Here is a 21,093-nt window from a genome sequence, read left to right on the forward strand (position 1 = left end):
AACATTGTTTGAACAAAGATAAAACTAAAATATGAACTCCTAGAATTGGATTGGGCGGATTGGAGGTCTCGTCTTCAATCTTGCGACGAATACTTGTCCTCTACTCGTTCTTCTCTTCTCCCTAGGTAAAAACTGGTATTTTTTTGGGTTGGAGGCGTGTAGAATGATGTTGGGAGGCGTTTTCTAGCCATATATATACCTAGGGTTGACTTTGGGGCGAAATAAGCTATCGGTCGAAGCTGGAAAGTCGCCAGCTGCCTACGTCGCTTTTCCCGTGCGTTACTGGCGGGTCGCCAGGTTCGTTTGCACGCGAACAAGCGGGTCGCCAGATATGTCACTACTCCGCGCAATCTTTGTAAAATGACCATAACTTCTTCTACTGAACTCTGATTGAGACGAAGATATCCACGTGAAGATCTTTAGAAGAAGAAGAGAATGGTATGCATTATGGACTGATTGAACTTCAAAATCTCCAGAAAAACAATCTCGAACCAAAGCTGCTGCACATCCATTTATTTTGTATATTTTCCTAGACATTCTTCACAAAATGGTCAAAATACCAACATAATATAGAAGTAGATATAAACACGCCTAATAATAGACAAATTATGATTAGATTCATACAAAACTACCCTCTAAAACAGTGCAAAATCCAACTGTATCAACTACACACATTATACACAAAATACAATATACACAAAATACACACACTCATACACTCGGCACAAAATACACACATTGCACACTCACTATTCACAGACTGAAATTTCAAATTTGGTTCAGTTTAAACTTTTTAAAAATTTAAATGTTTTGATACAGTTCAGTTTAAAGTTTTTAAAAAAATTCAAACTGAAAAAAAAATTGAATGCTTGAAATGTGTGAAATGTGTGGTGTGTGTGTAGTGTGTAGTGTGCGTGAAATGTGTGTAGTGTGTGAAAGGTGTGAAATTTGTGGTGTGTAGTGTGTGAAATGCGTGTGTGAAATGTGTATAGTGAGTTGAAATGTGTGAAATGCGTGAAGTGTGTGTAGCGTGTGAAATTTGTGTAGTGTGTGAAATTTGTGTTGTGTGTGTAGTGTGTGAAATGCGTGTAGTGTATGTATTATGTGAGCTGTGTGAAGTGTGTGAAATGCGTGTGAAGTGTGTGTTGCGGATATATAGTGAAAATATGTAATTTTATAACTATTTGGAATTCAAATTTTCTACTTTTGATATGAAATTCATATTGTGGAATCGAAAGATTTGGAATTGCAATTCAATTCGAAATCCAAATATTTTTGTGGAACCGAACATTGGATTTGAAATTGAACGCTCCAATTCCAATTCCACACCTTCAATTCTATGTTCTCAAACATAGCCTTTAGGAAATATCGCCATTCTATTGAATTATTTCATACTCTCTCCGTCTCATAAAAGATGCATCACTTTCCTTTTTAGTTTGTCTCGCTATAGATGTCACATTTTTATTTATAGAAAAAGTTCTCTCTCACAATAATATAAATATTATATTTTCTCTTTCCACCTAACACACAAAATAAAACCTTCTAAAATTTCGTGTCATCCCACAAGTGTGACATCTTTTGTGGGACGGAGAGAGTACTATGATTTGAAAAAATAAATCCTAATATTAATTTTAAAAAATTTAATAAAAATATAATAGAAATATACTGAACATGCTAGCATAGTGGTGCTCGCAAAATGAAGTAAAAAAAAATGGAACTATTTGCGAGCACAACAGAATGCTCGCCGAAGTTTAATTTAGCGACCACATTTGAGGAAGCACCCTTCCTGATCGCAAAGTGCTTGCAAAATGACGTTTTGCGAGCATATATGCTTATTTGCAAGCACTTGGGTGCTTGAAAAACAACGTTTTTTTGGAAGTGTTACCAAATATAGTAAAAGTGAAGTAAGACATTTATTGACAGACGGATGAAAAAGAAAAAATGAGATATTTAATGGCGGATGGAGGGAGTAAAATACATACACACACTTAGTAATGTGAATTTGTACATGTATGTTTTATGTATAGTGTGTTTTATGTATAGTGTGCAATGTTTGTGTATAGTGTATGTGCAATGTATAGTGTGTGTGTGTGTGTTTTTTTTTTTTGTGTGTTGAGTACGTGTAGATATGAAATTTTTAATTGTGGAACTGAGAAAATTCAAATTACTCCGTATAATTCAATTTTAAATTAATTTTTTTTTTATAATACAAACCTGGAATTCAGAATAAATACTCTAATTCCACAAACCCAATTTCATGCACCTTACAATAACTTCAATTCCTATAAATTTTATTTGATGGGGAAGGACGTGGTCACGTGGTACGTATATAGTGTAGGGACTTGGATCCCCTGCTGTGGCAAAATGCACAGCAGGGGATGCTGTGTAGATCAAAGCCACTCATTTATGCATAAAAGAAAATAATCTAATTTAATAAAAATCAATGGAGGAATGTGATTTGCACAGCATCCCCTGCTGTGCATTTTGCCACAGCAGGGGATCCAATTCCATAGTGTAGACTGTGAAGCCGTCACACCATAGTCTCAAATCAAAAGTGACAAAAAGGATAGGTTACCATTCCCACCCCATATATACATCTCAAACACAGGTCTTCTCCTCCAATCTCACCACTTTGTCCGGATTCATTTGTACTCCACTTTTGAGTTTTTTTCATATTCCTCCCTCGTCCCTAGTAGTTGAGGCAAAATGTTTCGTCACGAAATTTAAGAAATTGATATTTGTACTCCCTCCGTTCCGTTTTAAAAGTTTCGGTTGATCAATTTCGGACATTCCGGTTGGGATAAACTAATAAGAAATGCCTACAAATTAAGTAAAAAAGTGTTAAAAGAGATCTTAACATCTACTACAACATTTATTTACTACACATTCAATTAAGAGTTACACACTCAAACACTTTCTTAAAAGATGTGCCCGACTCAACCGAGGCTCCTAAAGCGGGACGGAGGGACTACTACGTTAAGTAGCTGGATTGGGATCCCCTGCTGTGCAAAATGCCACAACAGGGGATGTTGTGCAGATCCACACACGATTTATTAATTTTACATACTTGTTTTTTTATTTATTTCAGCAATGGATGGTTTTGATCTGTACAACATCCCCTGCTATGGCATTTTGCACAACAGTGGATCCCATCCTTAAGTAGCTAGATAGATGAAAAAAAAGTAAGTGAGAGAGAAAAAATTAGAGAGAATAAAGTAGAAAGTGAATGAGCAGAGAAAATAAAGTACTACTAAGAGGTAAGCAAGAGTGAGAATACATATTTATATATAAAAATAACTTAGTTAAAAGGAAACTTTTTAAAATAAAAAATGACTCAATTATGAGAGAATAGAGGAAGCATAATGTATTCTTCTACTACTAGCTTTACAACTTGTCAAACATACGTCAAACGTATACTTTAATCATTATATACAAAATTACACTGCATACATCCATGAGTGAAATGTTGTCAAGGTTTGCCATTTCGGTGCATCCAAGAAAATGTTGTCCAGGTTTGTAGTCCGTAGAAAAGCCCAACATAAGGAAAGTTGAAGATTATGCGATCGAATTTAAGGTGTCCGAGCACAACACGATTCGCCATTTTTGTAGCATTTGATCCCGTGCACTCTCTCCTCCTTATTTCCTTGATGTTAGACATAGCATTCCCATAATTCTTCTTCAAAAATGCTGATATAAATAATCTCACTTCAAAAAGTTGCTACTCATGATCTTTACTTGCTCTGGCGTGAACGTGATTCTATCGAAATTTCCCATTATTTGTAAGCCTCATCTTTCGGTCATCCACCATCTACACTCATTTCGTACCTTAAATTACTCCACAATAAACTAAGTTTTAGCTGTAGTTATTATACTCATTTTTTGAACTAGTCCTATTTATAACATCAAATAATATAGTTTAAAATTTAAAACGTTTTATAGCAGCGAGGATCACCTAATTCTTTTCCTACACCATCTCCTGCTCTATCCCTTACAAACATAAAATATGATGATGGATCCATTACTTATGTTTGTGAGAGGTGGAGCAGGAGGAGATAATGTAGGAAAAGAATTAGATGATCCAACTCGGGGTGCCATGCCCGTGGACCACCTAGATCTGAGCGGTCCAACACTTCCAAAAAACTACCCTTGTCAATGCCCTGATAACTAAAATGCCATGGTAAAAGATTTGTTAACACAATGATAAGTTGAGAGATAATCACAGAGTAGTTATAATTTTTGGCTCGCTTTTAGTTATTTCTATAATTCTCAAATCTTGAATAATTAATGCTGACGTGGAAGGCAGATTTTCGTCATGGACAAAATGCTGGTTCTTCAAAACGATGTACATGTCATCTATGCACATACACTGAAATATTGTAGTTTCCATAATCTTAATCAATTTAAGGGTTTTTTTAATCTTAATTTACATCTTTTATGTTTTTTACGGGTTCAAGAATTCAATTCATGATTATGGTTCGCTAGAGTACGGCTCTTTCCTCAAGGTTTAAAGAATTTCATATTGCTGCCACATATGATCATAGTTTAAACAATGTCAAGAAAATGATTATCTTGAATAGTAAAACTGATGTTATATGGAGTAAGTAACCGAAAACCCTCTATATAAGTAATGCAACCGATAATATTTTTGTTGTAGGAGAGCATTAATGAACTGCCGACCAATATTAATATTGACGGGAGGTACTTAATTATTATTTATCGAGAAACATTTTAACTAATAAGCACTTTGTTACAAACTAACTATAATAGATTTACTCCATAATCATTTAGCTAACAAAAGATTATCCATAAACCATAATACAAGTTCAGAAACATCATATGATATAACATTAACACCAGAGTCCCTGAGATACATATGGCACAAAAGGTAACAACATACACACTAAAAGCATAGAGCTAAAAAAAAGAGAAGATGAAGTGATCAAAGCGATACATACTCTACTTACTTAAGGCCAAATTTGAAGGTATTGCTAGGGTTGCAATCGAAGTTGGCATCACCCCCGAATCCGGACTTGGTGTTGTAGCCTGGATAATCACCACGTTCAAATGTCACAGCCTCTATAAGTCTGAGGCCGTGCGAAGAAGCAATGTCTTCCACATAAAACCGATCATGGAAACCATTGGTCTTATGCGAAATGTGAATCTCACCATTTTCACTTATCATATTCCGCGCGTTCATTAGAAACTTGCTCACCAGTTCCCTATGAAGACTGCGCAGTCATATATATATAAGCATCAATGAACAACGAAATCAAGACAAATAAAATTGTGGCTGACCTAAGTTGGGTTTCGCGAGGCACGCTAATGTGGAAAATTCCAGCATAAGGAAAGTTGTATATTATGCGATCGAATTTAAGGTGTCCGAGCAACTCATGATTGGCCATTTTAGTAGCGTCGATCTCATGCATCACCTTGCCCTCTCTCCTCCTTAATTCACCAATGTTGGACATAGCATTCCCATAATTGTTCTTCAAAAATGCTGATTAAATTAAAAGTGTTGGGTTATGAATTTTTGTGAAATAGACAGAGTTACTCCCTCCGTCCCAGATAATTCGACCTAGTATTCTATTTCGGATCGTCCCACATAATTTGTCCCATTTCACTTTTACCATATTTGGTAGTGGACCTCATATTACATTAACTCATTCATACTCACATTTTATTATAAAACTAATACTTTAAAAGTAGGACCCACATCCCACCAATTTTTTCAACTCGATTTCTATTAAATTTCTTAAAACCCGTGCCGGGTCAAAGTGTCCCAAATTATCTAGGACGGAGGTAGTAGTTGTTTTGAAAATTTAGGCCTATTGTAAATGAAAAAGGGTTTACCTTGAGAATCGAGGGATGTGGCGATGATGTTGGTGGCAGAGCCAAAAGCCAAGGCGAGACAAGCGGAGAAGGAGAAGTCTCCTTCTCCGACCAAGAGTATGCTATGCCGGCTGCTGTAATGCTTTATCCTCTTCTCTTCCTCCACCACTACAATAGTAGGAGTACTACTCTTTACTTGCTCCTTGGCCTCTCTCTCGTCCAAGCAAGGCTCAATTTCTACATCAATCACAGAGACAACATGTTCTTCTTGTTCTACCTCATCATCATTTCTCTCACACCGAGCTTCTTCATCATCGATCAGACCAGTTGAAGACGGATATTTGTCGTCCAAGATGGAGTGTGAAGGCGAGCAAATTTGGGGTGGTGGATTTTGAACTGGAAGTGATGGACCTGCTGCTTTTCGAGGCCTCAAATAGACACACAGATTTTGCAGTATGCCCTTTGTTGCTTTCAAGATTGAACTGAAGAACACCAATATCTCAACTGATGAATTTTCTTTTGATTTGTATTGATTATCTCTTCCACCACCACCTTCTTCATCTTTCGTTCTACTAGTACAGATGCTCTGGAAATTTCCCATTATTCTTGACTGTTGAGTTCGATCTAAATCTAATCTAGTACTTGAGTTGAGAGTGTTTGTCTACTTTATCAACGTTTGATGTGAAACACCAATCGATTCATATTCCCAATACTCAAAGTAAAGTTGGACTAGCTAGCTTGTTTCTTTATCCACGATTTTTTACCTAATTCTATCTTTAAATAAGTACTTCTTCCATTCCAAAATAAAAAATAAAAAATTTAAAATTGCACGAGAATTAATGAATAATTGATAAAGTAAGAGATATAAAGAGAAAAGTAGTTAAAATAGTCCATCTAGCCCGTAAAAAATGTCTTACTTTTCTTTTTAGTTTGTCCTACTAAAGATGTCGTATTTTCATTTTTAGAAAAAATTCACTCTCACAATAATATAAATATTATATTTTCTCTTTTCACCTAACACAAAATAAAACCTCCTAAAATCTTGTGTTATTCCACAAACGTGACATCTTTTGTAGGACGGATGGAGTATTAAAAGATAGTGAGATCATATTATTATTGGTGTTTAATGGTAAGACTTAATGGTATAAGTTGTAAATAAATTAATGTACGTGAGTTTGACAGAACTTTCCATAAATGAAAATAAGAATATTTTTATGAGATGGATGAAAAGGAAAGTGCTATTTTAATGGGATGAATGGATTATTTTTCTATCTATTTTTTAATAGAAATTCATGGGTTGGTTGGACTTTTTTTCTGATTGTTTGGACGACTGACCCAATTTTTTTTCAGATCGGTTGGGTCATTGGCCTAGATTTTAAGCCCAGATATACTGTTGGGTCAGTTAATTTTTAGCCCACAATTATGGGTGTAAGTTCGGGTAACCGCGGGTACTCAAACCCGAAATCTCAAAAATATCATACCCAATATCCGACCCGTATGTGAATTCGGGTACCCTAATACCCGATGCGGGTACCCAAACCCAACTAATCGGGTACCCATAAACCCGGAATTATTATATTTAAAATTTATTCTTTTATATAAATTAAATTGTGACGAGAATAGAAATTATCAAAAAATCACACAACACTTATACTCCCTCCGTCCCAAGGAAGATGACCACTTTCTTGGACGGCACGGGATTTTATGCAACTTTATTTTGTGTGTTAAGTGGAGAGAGTAAAGTAAGAGAGAGGAAATAAAGTAGAGATAAAGGGGTTTCCATTTTAAGCAATGGGTCATCTTGATTGGGACAAACTAAAAAGGAAAGTGAGTCATCTTCAATGGGACGGAGGGAGTACTATTTATTGACTATAATTCTATATCATATAAAAATAGACATTAGACAAATAGACACTACTTAATTTTAAATTAAAATTTTTTTTGGTATAAATTGAAACATATAAGAGATTAAAATAATTTTTTAAGACATTAAATGAACATGTAAATAAAATGGAGAAAGCATAACTAATTAACTATATATTTTCAAAAGATAACAATTAAGAACATAAATAATGCAACATGAACCGAACACAAATGTAAAGAAGAGAGCAAACGGCAAAAAGAGCGTAGCAGCAGCAGCGGCGTGAAGGAAACTTGAAAAAGTGAGGCACACGAAAAATTTATAAATCTACATGTGATTAAATAAAGTTACCCTAGATTTACCTTACGGGCCATAGACCCTATACTAAACAAAAATATTTATCACAAATACATAATTAATCAGGTTTGATCGAGTATTAATCTGGTACCCTAATACGGGTTTCGGGTACCCTAAACCCGAAAAATCCTAACATTAACTACCCAAACCCGTACCCGAACCCATAATTTCGGGTTTCGGGTACCCATAACCCGTCGAGTATTGGGACTGGGTCGGGAATATCCGAAATCCGCGAATTAAATTTTCAGGTCTACCCACAATCGATGACCCGTTCTGATACCATGATAGAAATTCATGGGTTTCAATGTGATAGGAGGAGTGCCCATGTGATTTATATTCTAGTTTCAGTTTTCTCTTGACACCGATGTGAGATAGTTATATGTTACTAGTATATTTTTAGTTTCAATTACCAACATTATGCACATCCAAACTTATACTCATTTTGCTATTTTTATAAATTTTTTGGTATTTAATTTTTGTTCATAATTTTTTTGGTATTCAAATTATTGTATTTTTCATGGGTATTTATTTTTTGACTTCAATTAATGTAGTTTACAAACTAACTAAAAATCATCCTAAAAATGGGGGCCGAAATGGCTAAAAATGGCCATAGTCCATGAGTATTTATTTTTCAGACTCTAATAACAATGAAATTGATGAAGGTAACAAGTCGAGGATTTTTCGTAGTGAGATGTTGAGACATCACAAGTTTAATACAGATGATTAGATTTGGAGATTCTTACAAAGTGTTGAAACCAAAGTTCATAATGTCCAATCGTCTTTTATGGAACAATGAATCTAAAGTTAGGGCTTAGAAAGGCAAAGATTCAACTTTTAGTGGGCCAGGGGCAAACAAGGTGTAATCCTTCCACTGCGGTCTGCGGAGACCAGGAAGTTAACGTTGCTCTATGAAACCGTATCTGTTTACGGGTCATCCCTTAGCAAGGCTAAAGGGGACGGATCAGCAGCAGGTAGGAGAGATTAACGTAGATACAAGCGTGCCGGAGGACCAAATGCCGGCAGAGCCGCCGAGGCACGAGAGGACTTCGCAGCGGCAGTCTAAGCGCCCATCGCGCTATGCAGATTTCGTGCCTCATTAGTGAGGCAGGATTATTTCCTTTGAGTCTTTTATTTTATTGTAATTGCTTTAATTATAGTACTTTTAATTAATTATTCGTTGAGTGAACGTTAAGCTCCTTTTCGGGTTTTCTTATTTGATTCTTTCCCGAATCGTAGGTCGAATCAACCCTAGGGTCCTTAGATATAAATACGTGTGTATTTTATTTCCTCACTCTCAAGAAATAAAATATTGTACACACAGCTTTTCTTTTCCTTGTGCTCAACGCACAAACCCTAGTTTTCGACGCCTGAGTGATCGACAGGCAAAAGCTCCCGCGACGTTCGACGCGAATTCATTTGTTGAGGAACTCTATCCTTAATAGTCTGACGCGGTGCCCTCCACTCTAAATAAAGCCCACGTGGCCCATTCCTTCGAACAGGCCATGTAGCCCAACTTTGCCACTTGTAACGGGCAGGCCATATATAGCAGCCATGGCCCAGCCAAACAACCACACGGCCCAAGCCTTCAATTCCCTTATTGCCCCCACTTAGGTCACAAGCCCACGTTACAAGACCGGGAATCATACTATCATTTGCCACTATAGTACTCTCTCGTCTCCGATTAAGAGTCACACTTTGATCGGACACGAATTTTAAGGAAGTGTTTGAATGTGTAATAAATGAAGTTAAGTAGTGGAATGTGGGACCTCTTTAACTTTTTGTGGGTAATAAATTTGTTGGGTAATGACATTTTGTGTAATGAATGGAGTTAGGTAATGACATTTTGTGTAAATTTTGCCAAAAATAAAGGTATTTTTGATGTCCAAATATAGCAAGTAGGAAGTGTGATTCTTAATCGTGGACGGACCGAAATGGAAAAGTGTGACTCTTAATCGGAGACGGATGGAGTATTATTTTTACTGTACGTGCCGATATGGGACAATGATCAAACCATAATTTTAATTCCCTCGCAGTTTTGGCATCTAAGATTCTAAATGTGAATTGAGTACTGAGCTAGTGACTTCGTAGGCTATGCACCCAAAACCTATATCGAATACTTTATTCCATATTTATTGTTGTATTTTTGGATAGACATTCGTTGTTGCTTTAATAACTCTTTAAGTTGTAACACAATAAATTAAGAAGAATTAGTCACTTCATATTCCATCAGAAATGGATATCTAATGTACTACTACTACTTAGGAGATGAGTCTCAACGATCCGGATTTTAGCAGAGTTCTTACACTCAATCAAGACTTCATGAAGAGGAATGATAAGTTAAAAGAATAGAGTAGGCCGAAATGATAAATTAAGAGAGAAAATAATATAAAGAAGAGTTTTATCTACATTATTGTCTCTCTTACTTTACTATTTCTCCACTTTAACTATTTTTTATCATTTTCACAAAAAGAAGGCAGAAAAGTCAATGGGACTGCTAAAGCGGGACGGAGGGAGTAAGTACCAATCAGATAAGTAAGTGTGAATCTAAAATGACCTACGTATTTTGATTATGTTCAACACTTGTTAGTGCTTAATTGTGGTTATCCTTACTACAGATTATTATCGATAAACATTTTAACTAATTAATTATAAGCATTTTGTTGCAAACAAATTATTGATTTACTCCAAAAACATTTAGCTAACAAAAGATTATCCAAAATAGTATAACTTCAAAAACATCACAACAGCAACACCAGAGTCCCTGAGATCTTCATAATCAAAAAGATAAGATAAACTGATCAAAGTTATACTACTTAATTAAGACCAAATTTGAAGGTTTTACTAGGGTTGCAATCGAAGTTGCCATCACCCCCGAATCCGTACTTGGTGTTGTAGCCCGGATAATCCCCACGTTCAAATCCCACAGCCTCTACAAGTCTGAGCCTGTGCGAAGAAGCAATGCTTTCCACATCAAAGCGTTCATGGAAACCGCCATTGGTCTTATGCGTAATGTGAATCTCACCATTCTCATTTATCATATTCTTCGCGTTCATCAGAAACTTGCTCACCAGTTCCCTGTGAAGACTGCGCATTATAAACAACCACATACATACATATATTAGTGAATTGTGATCACATTATTAGCTTCGATGAACCACAAAATTAAGACAACGAAATTCCGGCTGACCAAAGTTGGGATTCCCTTGACAAGTTGTCGAAAAATCCAGCATGAAGAAAGTTGAAGACAATGCGATCAAATTTAAGCTGTCCGAGCAGTTCATGATTGGCCATTTCAGTAGCATCAATCTCATGCATCACCTTGCCCTCTCTCCTCCTTAATTCCTCTGTTGGACATAGCATTCCCATAATTCTCCTTCAGAAACGCTGATATAATCACACTCAAACGATCAATATGAAAGTTTAAAAGTTAAAACTGATCAATTTTCTTTATTACTTAAGTATGAAAAAAGGTTTACTTTGAGAATTGAGGGATGTGGCAATGATGTTGGCAGCGGAGCCAAAGGCCAAGGCCAGACAAGCGGAGAAGGAGAAGTCTCCTTCTCTGACCAAGAGTATGTTGTGTCGGCTGCTGTAGTGCTTTATCCACTTTTCTTCCTCCACCACTACGATATTAGTACTACTCTTTACTTGCTCCTTGGCTTCGCTCTCTTTCCCGGTAGGGCAAGTTTCTAGGTCAATCTCTTTCGAGCATCTGATCGCAGGAGCAGAGACGACATGAGCAGCATTCTCACACTTAGATTCTTCATCATCGATGGCGCCTCTCGAAACAGTTAAAGAGGCAAATGTGTCTTCCAAGTTAGAGAGTGAAGAAGAATCCATGTTGGAGCAAATTTGAGGTGATGGAACTAAAGCGAATAGATGAAGATGAAACCCTGTGTTCATCTTTATAGACGTACGAAGTGGTACACGAATCGTTTCATTCTCCCAAAATACTCGAGTATTTATCTGTTCACCAGCTGAGTTCGATTTGATATGAGCATTATTCAATGGGTAAATACACTATGCAGAATGTATAATGTTGTTTACTTTTATAATTATTTATTATTTATACTCAAGTTAGGGTATAAATCTAACAATGACAGTTCATTAAGCCTCTTCAAGTGGTAAGCCTCTTCAAGTGGGAATGCCTGTACTCTACAACAAGCAAACACTTCTTAAACCATGCTCGAGGTAGGGCACAACAGAAATAATTCTTTAAACTATAAGCGCAAAAATTCCTTAAAACAAATATTTAAACTAAAAATTGGCAGGGCGTGCCTGGCCAATGCAATAGTGCAACACAAAGGCGACACATGAAAACCCAAGTAGCAAGCTCCTTTGATGGGTCTTCCCCCTTAAAAAATAAATTTAATATCGTGTGGACAAATGGTCCACATATCAGATATTAAACTGATAAGAACAGATACTACACTTGATCTTAGCCAAAAGGCCGAGAAAGGTATGAGTTTTCTATAGACTGGCCCATGATTTTATACTACATGGTCTGCTCTTCCTTCCTCTATAGCACATTCGATGTGGGAATATTATTTCGATAAAGATACTTCAAAATCAGATTAGCCAACTCAAATACATACAAGCACAAGGTTGTTCCATTTCCTGCATCTGTGCAGCACAAACATTTCCACATTAACTCCAACAACCCCCAAACTCCTCCATGTACACCACACCTCCTTTCCCACACAAACTCACAACTGTTGTCAAATGTCATACATATCTCACATAACTATCGTTACATATTAGCTGTGCATCAATAAATCAAAACAAAAAAGATTTAGAGTCTGTCAGACAGCTGCCTAGCCATCCTGACAGGACCCGAGTCAAGCCAAGGACGATCATCTACCGCACCACATGCCAGAGACCTGACCCGAGGAGCTGTTAATCACACTCTAGCCAGGCAGCCACGGTTCATCCACCAGACATGGTTTCTGGTCTCCTTAGAAATCAAGGATACAGAGGTACGAGCCTATAGAACAGATCCTGTTCAAGTAAGGTCGTGCCTGCTTCACGAAGCTATCAGCTTATATACCTGTCATTTATTCACTAGGATTCGATGTGGGACACCAATAATCACCAAGTAAGGTCGTGCCTGTTTTGTTGTTGCTTTTAATCATCTTTTGAGTTGAAAAGAATTAGTCATCCAGTTATTTCTCGGAAAATAATTCAATGATATGCCAGAAATATTCATAGCGTTGATAGAGTTGACGGCAAGATCAATGGATATAGATATCCAAATCCGAGATTAAAAAAAAGACAAAAGTGTTGTGAAACAAGAACAAGTAAGATCTATGAAATATAAAAGAGAAGATGAAACTGAATTAAGGCTGAATTTGAAGGTTTTGCTAGGGTTGCAATCGAAGTTTCCATCACCCCCAAATCCATACTTGGTGAAGAAGCAATGCTCTCCACCTTAAAGTATGTTGTGTCGGCTGCTGTAGTGCTTTATCGTCTTCTCTTCCTCCACCACTGCGATACTACTACTCTTTACTTGCTCCTTGGCTTCTCTTTCTTCTTCTTTCTAAGCTAGAGTGTGAAGACGAATTCATGGAGAGCAAATCTGAGGTGATGGAACAAAGAGCTATAGATGGATATGTTGTTCATCTTTATACAAATTTGATGTGTATAATCACTAATGTCTCTATTCAGTTGCTTTAACTTATCTGACGATTTCAAATGAGCATTACATTTATGTTTCATGCATGAATTGAAATGCTACTAGTAATTTTAAAGCATAGTAGTAAGAAGTAGGAGTATTAATTATACGGTGTTTCATTAATCGAAGTTAGCTTTGGTGCTCATTCTTTCCCATAAAAATAGATACTATTTTTTTACGTTATTAGTTTTAATGTGTAATTAATAAAATATGATAGAGATTAAAAAAAAGTAAGTAGAGTGTTGTTAGTTGAGAATGAGACTCGTCTCATTAGAGCAACTCCAAGGGGAGAAGGTAAATGAAAAGTGTATATTATGTTTATACCTTCTCAAAAAAGTGTAATATACCTTTCTAAAAATCAATCAACTCCAAGGATAAAAGGTATATAAAAAGGTATATCATTTAAAAAAAATAAAATAATAATACAAAAGCATTAAAATAACATAAAGTGCAATGCCTTCTCAAATACTTCTTCCTTGGAGAATGTTTTTTTATGAAAAGAAGGTAAATATGGTAGTTATATGATTTTACCTCTCCATTGATGGAGAGGTAAAGATACCTCTTCAAAATGGGAAAAAGGTATAATACCTTCTCAAATAACTCTCTCCTTAGAGAATGATTTTTCACGAAGAAAAGGTAAATATGGTAGTTATATTAGTTTACCTCTCCATTTACGCAATATATAATTTGCAATTTAAAGAAATAATGTATATTTCTTACCATTAGAATATTTTCTCTAAATTGAATAATATAGTTTGTGATTTAAATTGATATATACTCCCATAACAATTAGAGTAAATATAGTTTGTGTGATTTAAATTTAATAGTACTCCATTCGTTCCTTATTTTTTGTCCATTTTTGTCATTTTCATTTGTCTTCCATTTATTCTCCACTTTCAGTTTTTATCGTAAATAGTAAGTAGGCCTCACGTTCCACTAACTCATTTCACTAATATTTTATTGTACAATTACTAATATATAAAAGTAGGATTAACATTTAAATAACTTTTTAATCTTTTTTTTCTCCACATTTCTTAAAATCTGTACCACTACAAAGTTGACTAAAAATGGGGTGGAGTCGTGGAGGGAATATGTGTCAATTGGGATGCAAAATGTGAACTAGTGGATCTTGTCCCTTCATTTTAGATCCATATGTACATAAAAAAAATAGTCTCATTTTAATAAATTTAATTTTTTTCCCTCATATTTTACCCACTTATTTCCCTTTCTCTCATATATTTTACTTACTTTTTAGGAAATTTGGTCCGAAAAATCGTGAACTTTCACAAAAAAGTGGTATATCCCACAACTTTTAAAAGTAGTCTTAAAAATCATCACGTTTTAAGTCCGTCCCATAAAGTAGGAAATTGAATAAAGTAGATATAATAAAATAAGAGATAATAAAGTACTAGAAATAAAAAGTGAGTTCATTATTACTCCCTCCGTCCTATAATAATATGCATTATTTCCTATTTAGTCCATCTCACAAAAATATGCACTTTTTAATTTTAGAAACTTTTTTCTCTCTAATGAATTGAGAGTTATTATCCATTAATAATACTCTATCTTTCTTTTACTTTACCAATTGTGCATTAAAATTCGTGCTTAACCAATAGTGAATATTCTTATGGGACAGATGGAGTATAAAGGAATGGAGAAAATACCACGCTTACAAAATATTACACTTTAAAATTATTCATTCAGTATTTTCTTTTTTTATACTGTGGATAGCTTTACTTCACATCTTACAAACAAAGACTCTCAAACAAACACTTTAATTATTCAAACCCAAATCTTCCAAACAAAGACTCTCAAACGAACACTTTAATTATTCAAACCCAATTCCTAAATTCATATACCCCATGTCTAGGATATCTTTACTTTAAACAATTAAAGACTCTCAAACAAAGACTTTAATCATTTCAAATTTATTCAAACCCAATTCCTAAATTCATATTCCCCATGTCTAGATTTTAATAGATGTATCATATTTGACTTTTGCGAGTTTTAAAACATCAGTAATTCCTCGTCCTATGGATGATGACCCTTTCCTTGAATGACATCGAATTTTATACTACATTATTATTTTGTGTTTTAAGTGGGGAAAATAAAATAATAGAAAAAAAATAAAGTAAGTAAAAAGAAAATAGCTATGCCGAGCAGAATTAGTTAATTAATTGTTGTATTCCAGATGGATGATCGAATTCTATCATGAGCATGCACGAGAAGCATTTTAAGACAAACATTTCGTTACAAATTATCGATTTACACTACTAACATTTAGCATACAAAAGAGTTCCCTTAATACTATTTCAAAAACATCAAAAACCAAGAGTCCCTAATACGTAATACTACTACATTAAGATACATTGGCACAAAACTTAACAACACAAAGAAATCAAAAGGCATTACTTATTCAAGACCGAATTTGAAGGTGTAGCTAAGTTTGCAATCAAAGTTGGCATCACCCCCAAATCCGTACTTGTTTTTGTAGCCTGGATAATCACCACGGTTGAATTTCACCGCCTCTATGAGCCTGAGCCCGTGCGAAGAAGCAATGCTTTCGATCATAAAGTCCGCGTGGAAACTATTCGTCTTATGCGAAACGTGAATCTCACCATTCTCACTTATCATATTCTTCGCGTTCATCAGAAACTTGCTCACCAGTTCCCTGTGAAGACTGCACATTCATAATTAAACAAATTAACACATATACATATATTAGCATCAATGAACTAATCAAGAAATAAAGACAAAATAAAATTCGAGCTAACCTAAGTTGGGTTTCGCGTGGCATGCTCTTGTCGAACATTCCAGCGTAAGGAAAGTTGTATATTATGCGATCGAATTTAAGGTGTCCAAGCAACTCATGATTCGCCATTTTCGTAGCATCGATCTCATGCATCACCTTGCCCTCTCTCCTCCTTAATTCTTCGATGTTGGACATAGCATTCCCATAATTCTTCATGAGAAATTCTGCTAAATTTGTTTTTTTTTTTTTTTGAATTGTTATGAATTTTGTGAAATAGTCATCCATCACCAAATCAAGTTTGAAGAAAGTTGTTATGAATAGGGTTTACTTACCTTGAGAATCAAGGGATGTAGCAATGATGTTGGCAGCAGAGCCGAGAGCCCGGGCCAGGCAAGCGGAGAAGGAGAAGTCTCCTTCTCCGACCAAGAGTATGCTATGGCGGCTGCTGTAATGCTTTATCCACTTCTCTTCTATGATACTACTACTACTACTACTACTATTCTTCACTTGCTCCTTGGCTTCTCTCTCATTCTCCACCGCTACGATGCTCGGGGAATTTCCCATTATTCTCAGCCTTCACAACATTTCATGGAAATACAGAATTGACTATATATTGAGAGATTTAGTGCACATCACTACTGCTTTTTCTCTTCTTCTTTGTTGACGTTTGATGTTGAACACCAATCGATTCGTTTCCCCAATTATACTCAAGTAAATTTGATGCTAGCTAGCTTTATTTAATTTCTTTGTCCACATCTTTTTATGTAATTAGAGTTTCAATCAAAGACAAACAAAATCACAGCACAATTACTTGCGTGAATTTTTTTTAAAAATACTCCTAACAAAAATCTCAACTTTAGGGCAATTGGTGTATGATACGAATTTTAATGTAAAATTAGTAAAGTAAGAGAGAAGGGAAAAAGTAAGAGAAAAGGAGAAAAAGTAAGTAAGAAGTAGTGTTAGTGGAATAATGTATAGGGTTATTATTTATTGAAAACTTTCCATAAATGAATGTGCTCTATTTTTTATGGATGACTAAGAAAATGTATGCAACAAAAGAAAGCGCTTTTAAATTTAAAAAATTAACTTAACTTTTAATTTTTTTTATAAGACGCTTACATTTGCGTCCTCTAATTTTAACTAGGACACCAACGATAAAAAAAAATTAAAGAATTAGTGTATATTTAGAAATACAAATTAGTGTCTTTAATTATATTATGATATATTTTTTTTTTTAGCAGTCAAAGCCACTTGAAATGCGAATATATGCATTTACTTAAAAGGCGAAGACCGAAGACCACATTCATTTAATTTGTCTTCATGTATAATAACCAAATTACTGCAAAATATGATATGGTCCCTAACTTGCCTATGATGTAATCAATTGTCTAAGATTTATCACCAAAGAAAGATTAATTAGGAAAATTGAAAACAATAACTCAAACAAGCAAACACTTGCTAAATCATGTTGTAGCGCCTTAAAACGTTGGCCCATTTCTTTGAATGAAACCATGTGGCCCAACTCCGCTGTTTGGAACGGGCAGGCCATATCATAGAAGCCCATGGCCCAGCCATACAATCACAGGCCCAACCTTCAATTCCCTTATTGAGTAAAGGCCAAATACTCGAATATTTCTATATTCACTAGCTGAGTTTATCAGAGTTCGATTAAATATGAGCATCATGGCTAAATACACAACTCATACTAAATATTTCACTTTTGTTTTATATTAATACAAAAATTTTGAAGTTTACGTAAATCCAAAAAGTTTTATTCGTGTTTCAATTTAGCACAATTTATTATTATTATTATTATCATTATTTCATGTGAAGCACGAAATGTTTTATCATTATTGAGTAAAGGCCAAAATTAGTCCTGAACATATGACAATTTTACTTTTTTGGTCTTAAACTTTATTTTTTGGTCCTGCACAAATGGAAATTTGATCATTTTGGTCTTCCGTCAATAGTTCCGTTAAAAACTAACGGTCTAACCCGATTTTGACCAAATTAAACTCTTAAATCTGATTTTAATTCACTACTTAAACTCCTCAACCACACCTTCGCCCACACCTCCGGCCTCCCCCCCCCCCCCCAATTGCACCTGGTCCAACGCCGTCCTCCACTTCTCCGCCGCCGCCAACAGCACTCGACCGCATCGCCTCCGTCTGGCTCACCGGCGCTGAGCTCCTCCGTACCAGCACTCCCAATCCACCCCCGACGGCGTCTCCTGGTCCTTCACCAATGACGTCACCCGCTTCTCCGCCCTCCTCCGCCGGAAAAGCCTCTCCCTCTCCGTTATGTTAGAGAACACCGTCGATGAATTCCTCACCGGCGCATTCGACGTCAACATCACCTTCCTCTTCTACAACTACAAGAGCAACGGAACGATCGTGAAGGTCGAGCACGAGGTGACGGTGAAGAAGGAGATCCAGATCTCACTGCCGTCCTCCGGCATGGTGGCGAGCTTCAGCGTGGAGCCGAAATAATTATTAAAAATAATTAGAATAATTAGGAGATTAATTAGTGAATTAAAAATTAAAATTAAGAGTTTAATTTGGTCAAAATCAGGTTGACCGTTAGTTTTTAACGGAACTATTGACGGAGGACAAAAATGATCAAATTTCCATATGTGCAGGACCAAAAAATTCAAAAGATAAAGTTTAGGACCAAAAAGGTAAAAGACATATGTTCAGGACCAATTTTGGCCTTTACTCTTATTTCATTATTACATCACTACAAAAAAATGCTAAATAGTGACGAAAATAGTGACGGCAGTCGATAGCTCAACAATTAGTGACGGATCTATCGAAACTTAATCTGTCACTAATCTGTTAAATAAAGAAATTTCACTAATTAGTTTACGGATCATTCCGTCACTAAATAGCGAGTTTTTTTTAACATGTTGATACAAAAAGTTTTATCATTGTGTATATTGGTATAAAAAATCCATCATTGTTTCATGCTTTATACTCCATGTAGGAAAAGAGTTAAATGACGTTCAAACATACACATGACAGAATGTATTAAATCAAGTTAATATGTAATTTCCAATTTAAACCATTAGAATATTTTCTCTAAATAAATATAGTTCGTGATTTAAATTGAATTGATATTTACCCTCTAAGAGTTATTATCAGAAAAAAAATTGAATAGTACGTGTGGAGTGGGATTCAAAATGTGGACTAGTACTATTCTAGCTACACTAGCCAAACAGAATTTAGTAAAAAATCACACAAGATCTTTGTGGTCTTTCGAGTTAGGCCCAATTTAAATGATAATAGGAGTATGATCAACTGATAATGGTAATTATGCTAGGAGGAAAAAGGCACTCAACAATTATCGGGTTCACATCATTATCATTGGGGGTGTGCATCAACAGAGGACCTTGTCTCAATAAGATTCAAGTTTTGATCTTTAATAAAATGGATTACTAGTATTTTAGGTGAGTCATAATTCACTAACAATACTCTCAATCGCATATTCTGGAATATTAATTTTAAAAATATTGTTTAAGTTTTTCCTATAAAAAAATTCTCTCAAAATATACAGTATAAAACAAGATAAAAGTTGCTCTATAGAGTTGTGTTATCTTCTAAATTTGAACTTGAACAGATACTTATCATACCAACACAAAATAGTAAACAAATTAATTTTGACATCTGTATATAATTACCGTTCCCACTGCTTACCCTATGGAGAATGTATAATGTGGTTTACTTATAAACAGTGTCAAGTGATAGTAATTCATAAAAAAACAATGAATCTAAAGTTAGGGTCAAAATCTGACAATTAGAGACTATTAAGCCTCTTCAAATGGGAAAGGCAAAGATCACTCTTCAAGGTTAATGGACCAGATTATAAAATATGATACGGTCCCTAACTTGCCTATGATATGTCCAATTGCCTAATTATTCATCACAAGAAGAAAAATGAATTAGGAAATTTGAAAACAATACTCCAACAAGTTCATCCTACATTTAGATTAGAATGGGCAATACAGAAAACATGGCTAGGGCTTTCTCGCACTTAATGATGAACAAAAATAAACCATTAAACAATCAATCAATAAGCCCAAAAAATTTCTTACAATAAATATTTTAACTAAGATTGGTGGGATGAGCCAGGCCTATGCAGTAGTGCAACGCATAAGCAACTCTTGAAAGCCCAGATAGCAAGCTACCTTGATGGGCTTTCCCCCTCAAAAAATAAATTTAATATCGTGTGAGTCAATGACTCACATATCAGATATTAAACTGATAAGAACAGATACTACACTTGATCTTAGCCAAAAGGCCGAGAAAGGTATGAGTTTTTCATAAACTGGCCTATGATTTTATACTACATGGTCTGCTCTTCCTTCCTCTATAGCACATTCGATGTGGGAATATAATTTCAATAAAGATACTTCAAAATCAGATTAGCCAACTCAAATACATACATTCATGTACAGTAAAAAAAAACAAGCACAAGGTTGTTTCATTTCCAAACATTTTTATAGAACACATTAACTCCAACAATCCCCAAACTCCATGTACAGTTTCTTTTCCACATAAACTCACAACTGTTATCAAATACCATACCTCACGTAACTATCATACTTAGTAAATGCATCCAAAACAA

At 35.3% G+C, this 21,093-nt stretch overlaps 2 protein-coding genes, 3 non-coding genes and 1 pseudogene across 5 annotated transcripts; all 6 read right to left on the reverse strand.

The window, feature by feature from the left end:
* Positions 1-4,960: 4,960 nt before the first annotated feature.
* On the reverse strand, positions 4,961-6,430 carry LOC125217666 (uncharacterized protein At4g26485-like). The gene is made up of 3 exons (XM_048119181.1): positions 5,851-6,430; positions 5,296-5,497; positions 4,961-5,228 (listed from the first exon to the last, which is right to left on the reverse strand). Exons 1-3 carry the CDS (start codon positions 6,428-6,430, stop codon positions 4,961-4,963), a joined length of 1,050 nt encoding a protein of 349 aa, XP_047975138.1.
* Positions 6,431-10,860: 4,430 nt separating this feature from the next.
* Positions 10,861-11,950, reverse strand: LOC125217675 (annotated as a pseudogene).
* A 364-nt stretch (positions 11,951-12,314) lies between these two features.
* Positions 12,315-12,510, reverse strand: LOC125185837. The gene has a single exon (XR_007170326.1). It is a non-coding gene; the product is annotated as a U2 spliceosomal RNA (small nuclear RNA).
* Positions 12,511-12,843: 333 nt separating this feature from the next.
* On the reverse strand, positions 12,844-13,063 carry LOC125185810. Its single transcript, XR_007170306.1, has one exon. It is a non-coding gene; the product is annotated as a small nucleolar RNA U3 (small nucleolar RNA).
* A 2,886-nt stretch (positions 13,064-15,949) lies between these two features.
* On the reverse strand, positions 15,950-17,119 carry LOC125217536 (uncharacterized protein At4g26485-like). Its single transcript, XM_048119056.1, has 3 exons — positions 16,803-17,119; positions 16,493-16,694; positions 15,950-16,398 (listed from the first exon to the last, which is right to left on the reverse strand). Exons 1-3 carry the CDS (start codon positions 17,032-17,034, stop codon positions 16,131-16,133), a joined length of 702 nt encoding a protein of 233 aa, XP_047975013.1. The 5' UTR covers positions 17,035-17,119; the 3' UTR covers positions 15,950-16,130.
* Positions 17,120-20,583: 3,464 nt separating this feature from the next.
* Positions 20,584-20,779, reverse strand: LOC125185831. The gene has a single exon (XR_007170320.1). It is a non-coding gene; the product is annotated as a U2 spliceosomal RNA (small nuclear RNA).
* Positions 20,780-21,093: the final 314 nt, after the last annotated feature.

Source organism: Salvia hispanica, chromosome 4 (genome assembly GCF_023119035.1).
Source record: "Salvia hispanica cultivar TCC Black 2014 chromosome 4, UniMelb_Shisp_WGS_1.0, whole genome shotgun sequence".
In the NCBI taxonomy this organism is placed as follows: Eukaryota; Viridiplantae; Streptophyta; class Magnoliopsida; order Lamiales; family Lamiaceae; genus Salvia; species Salvia hispanica.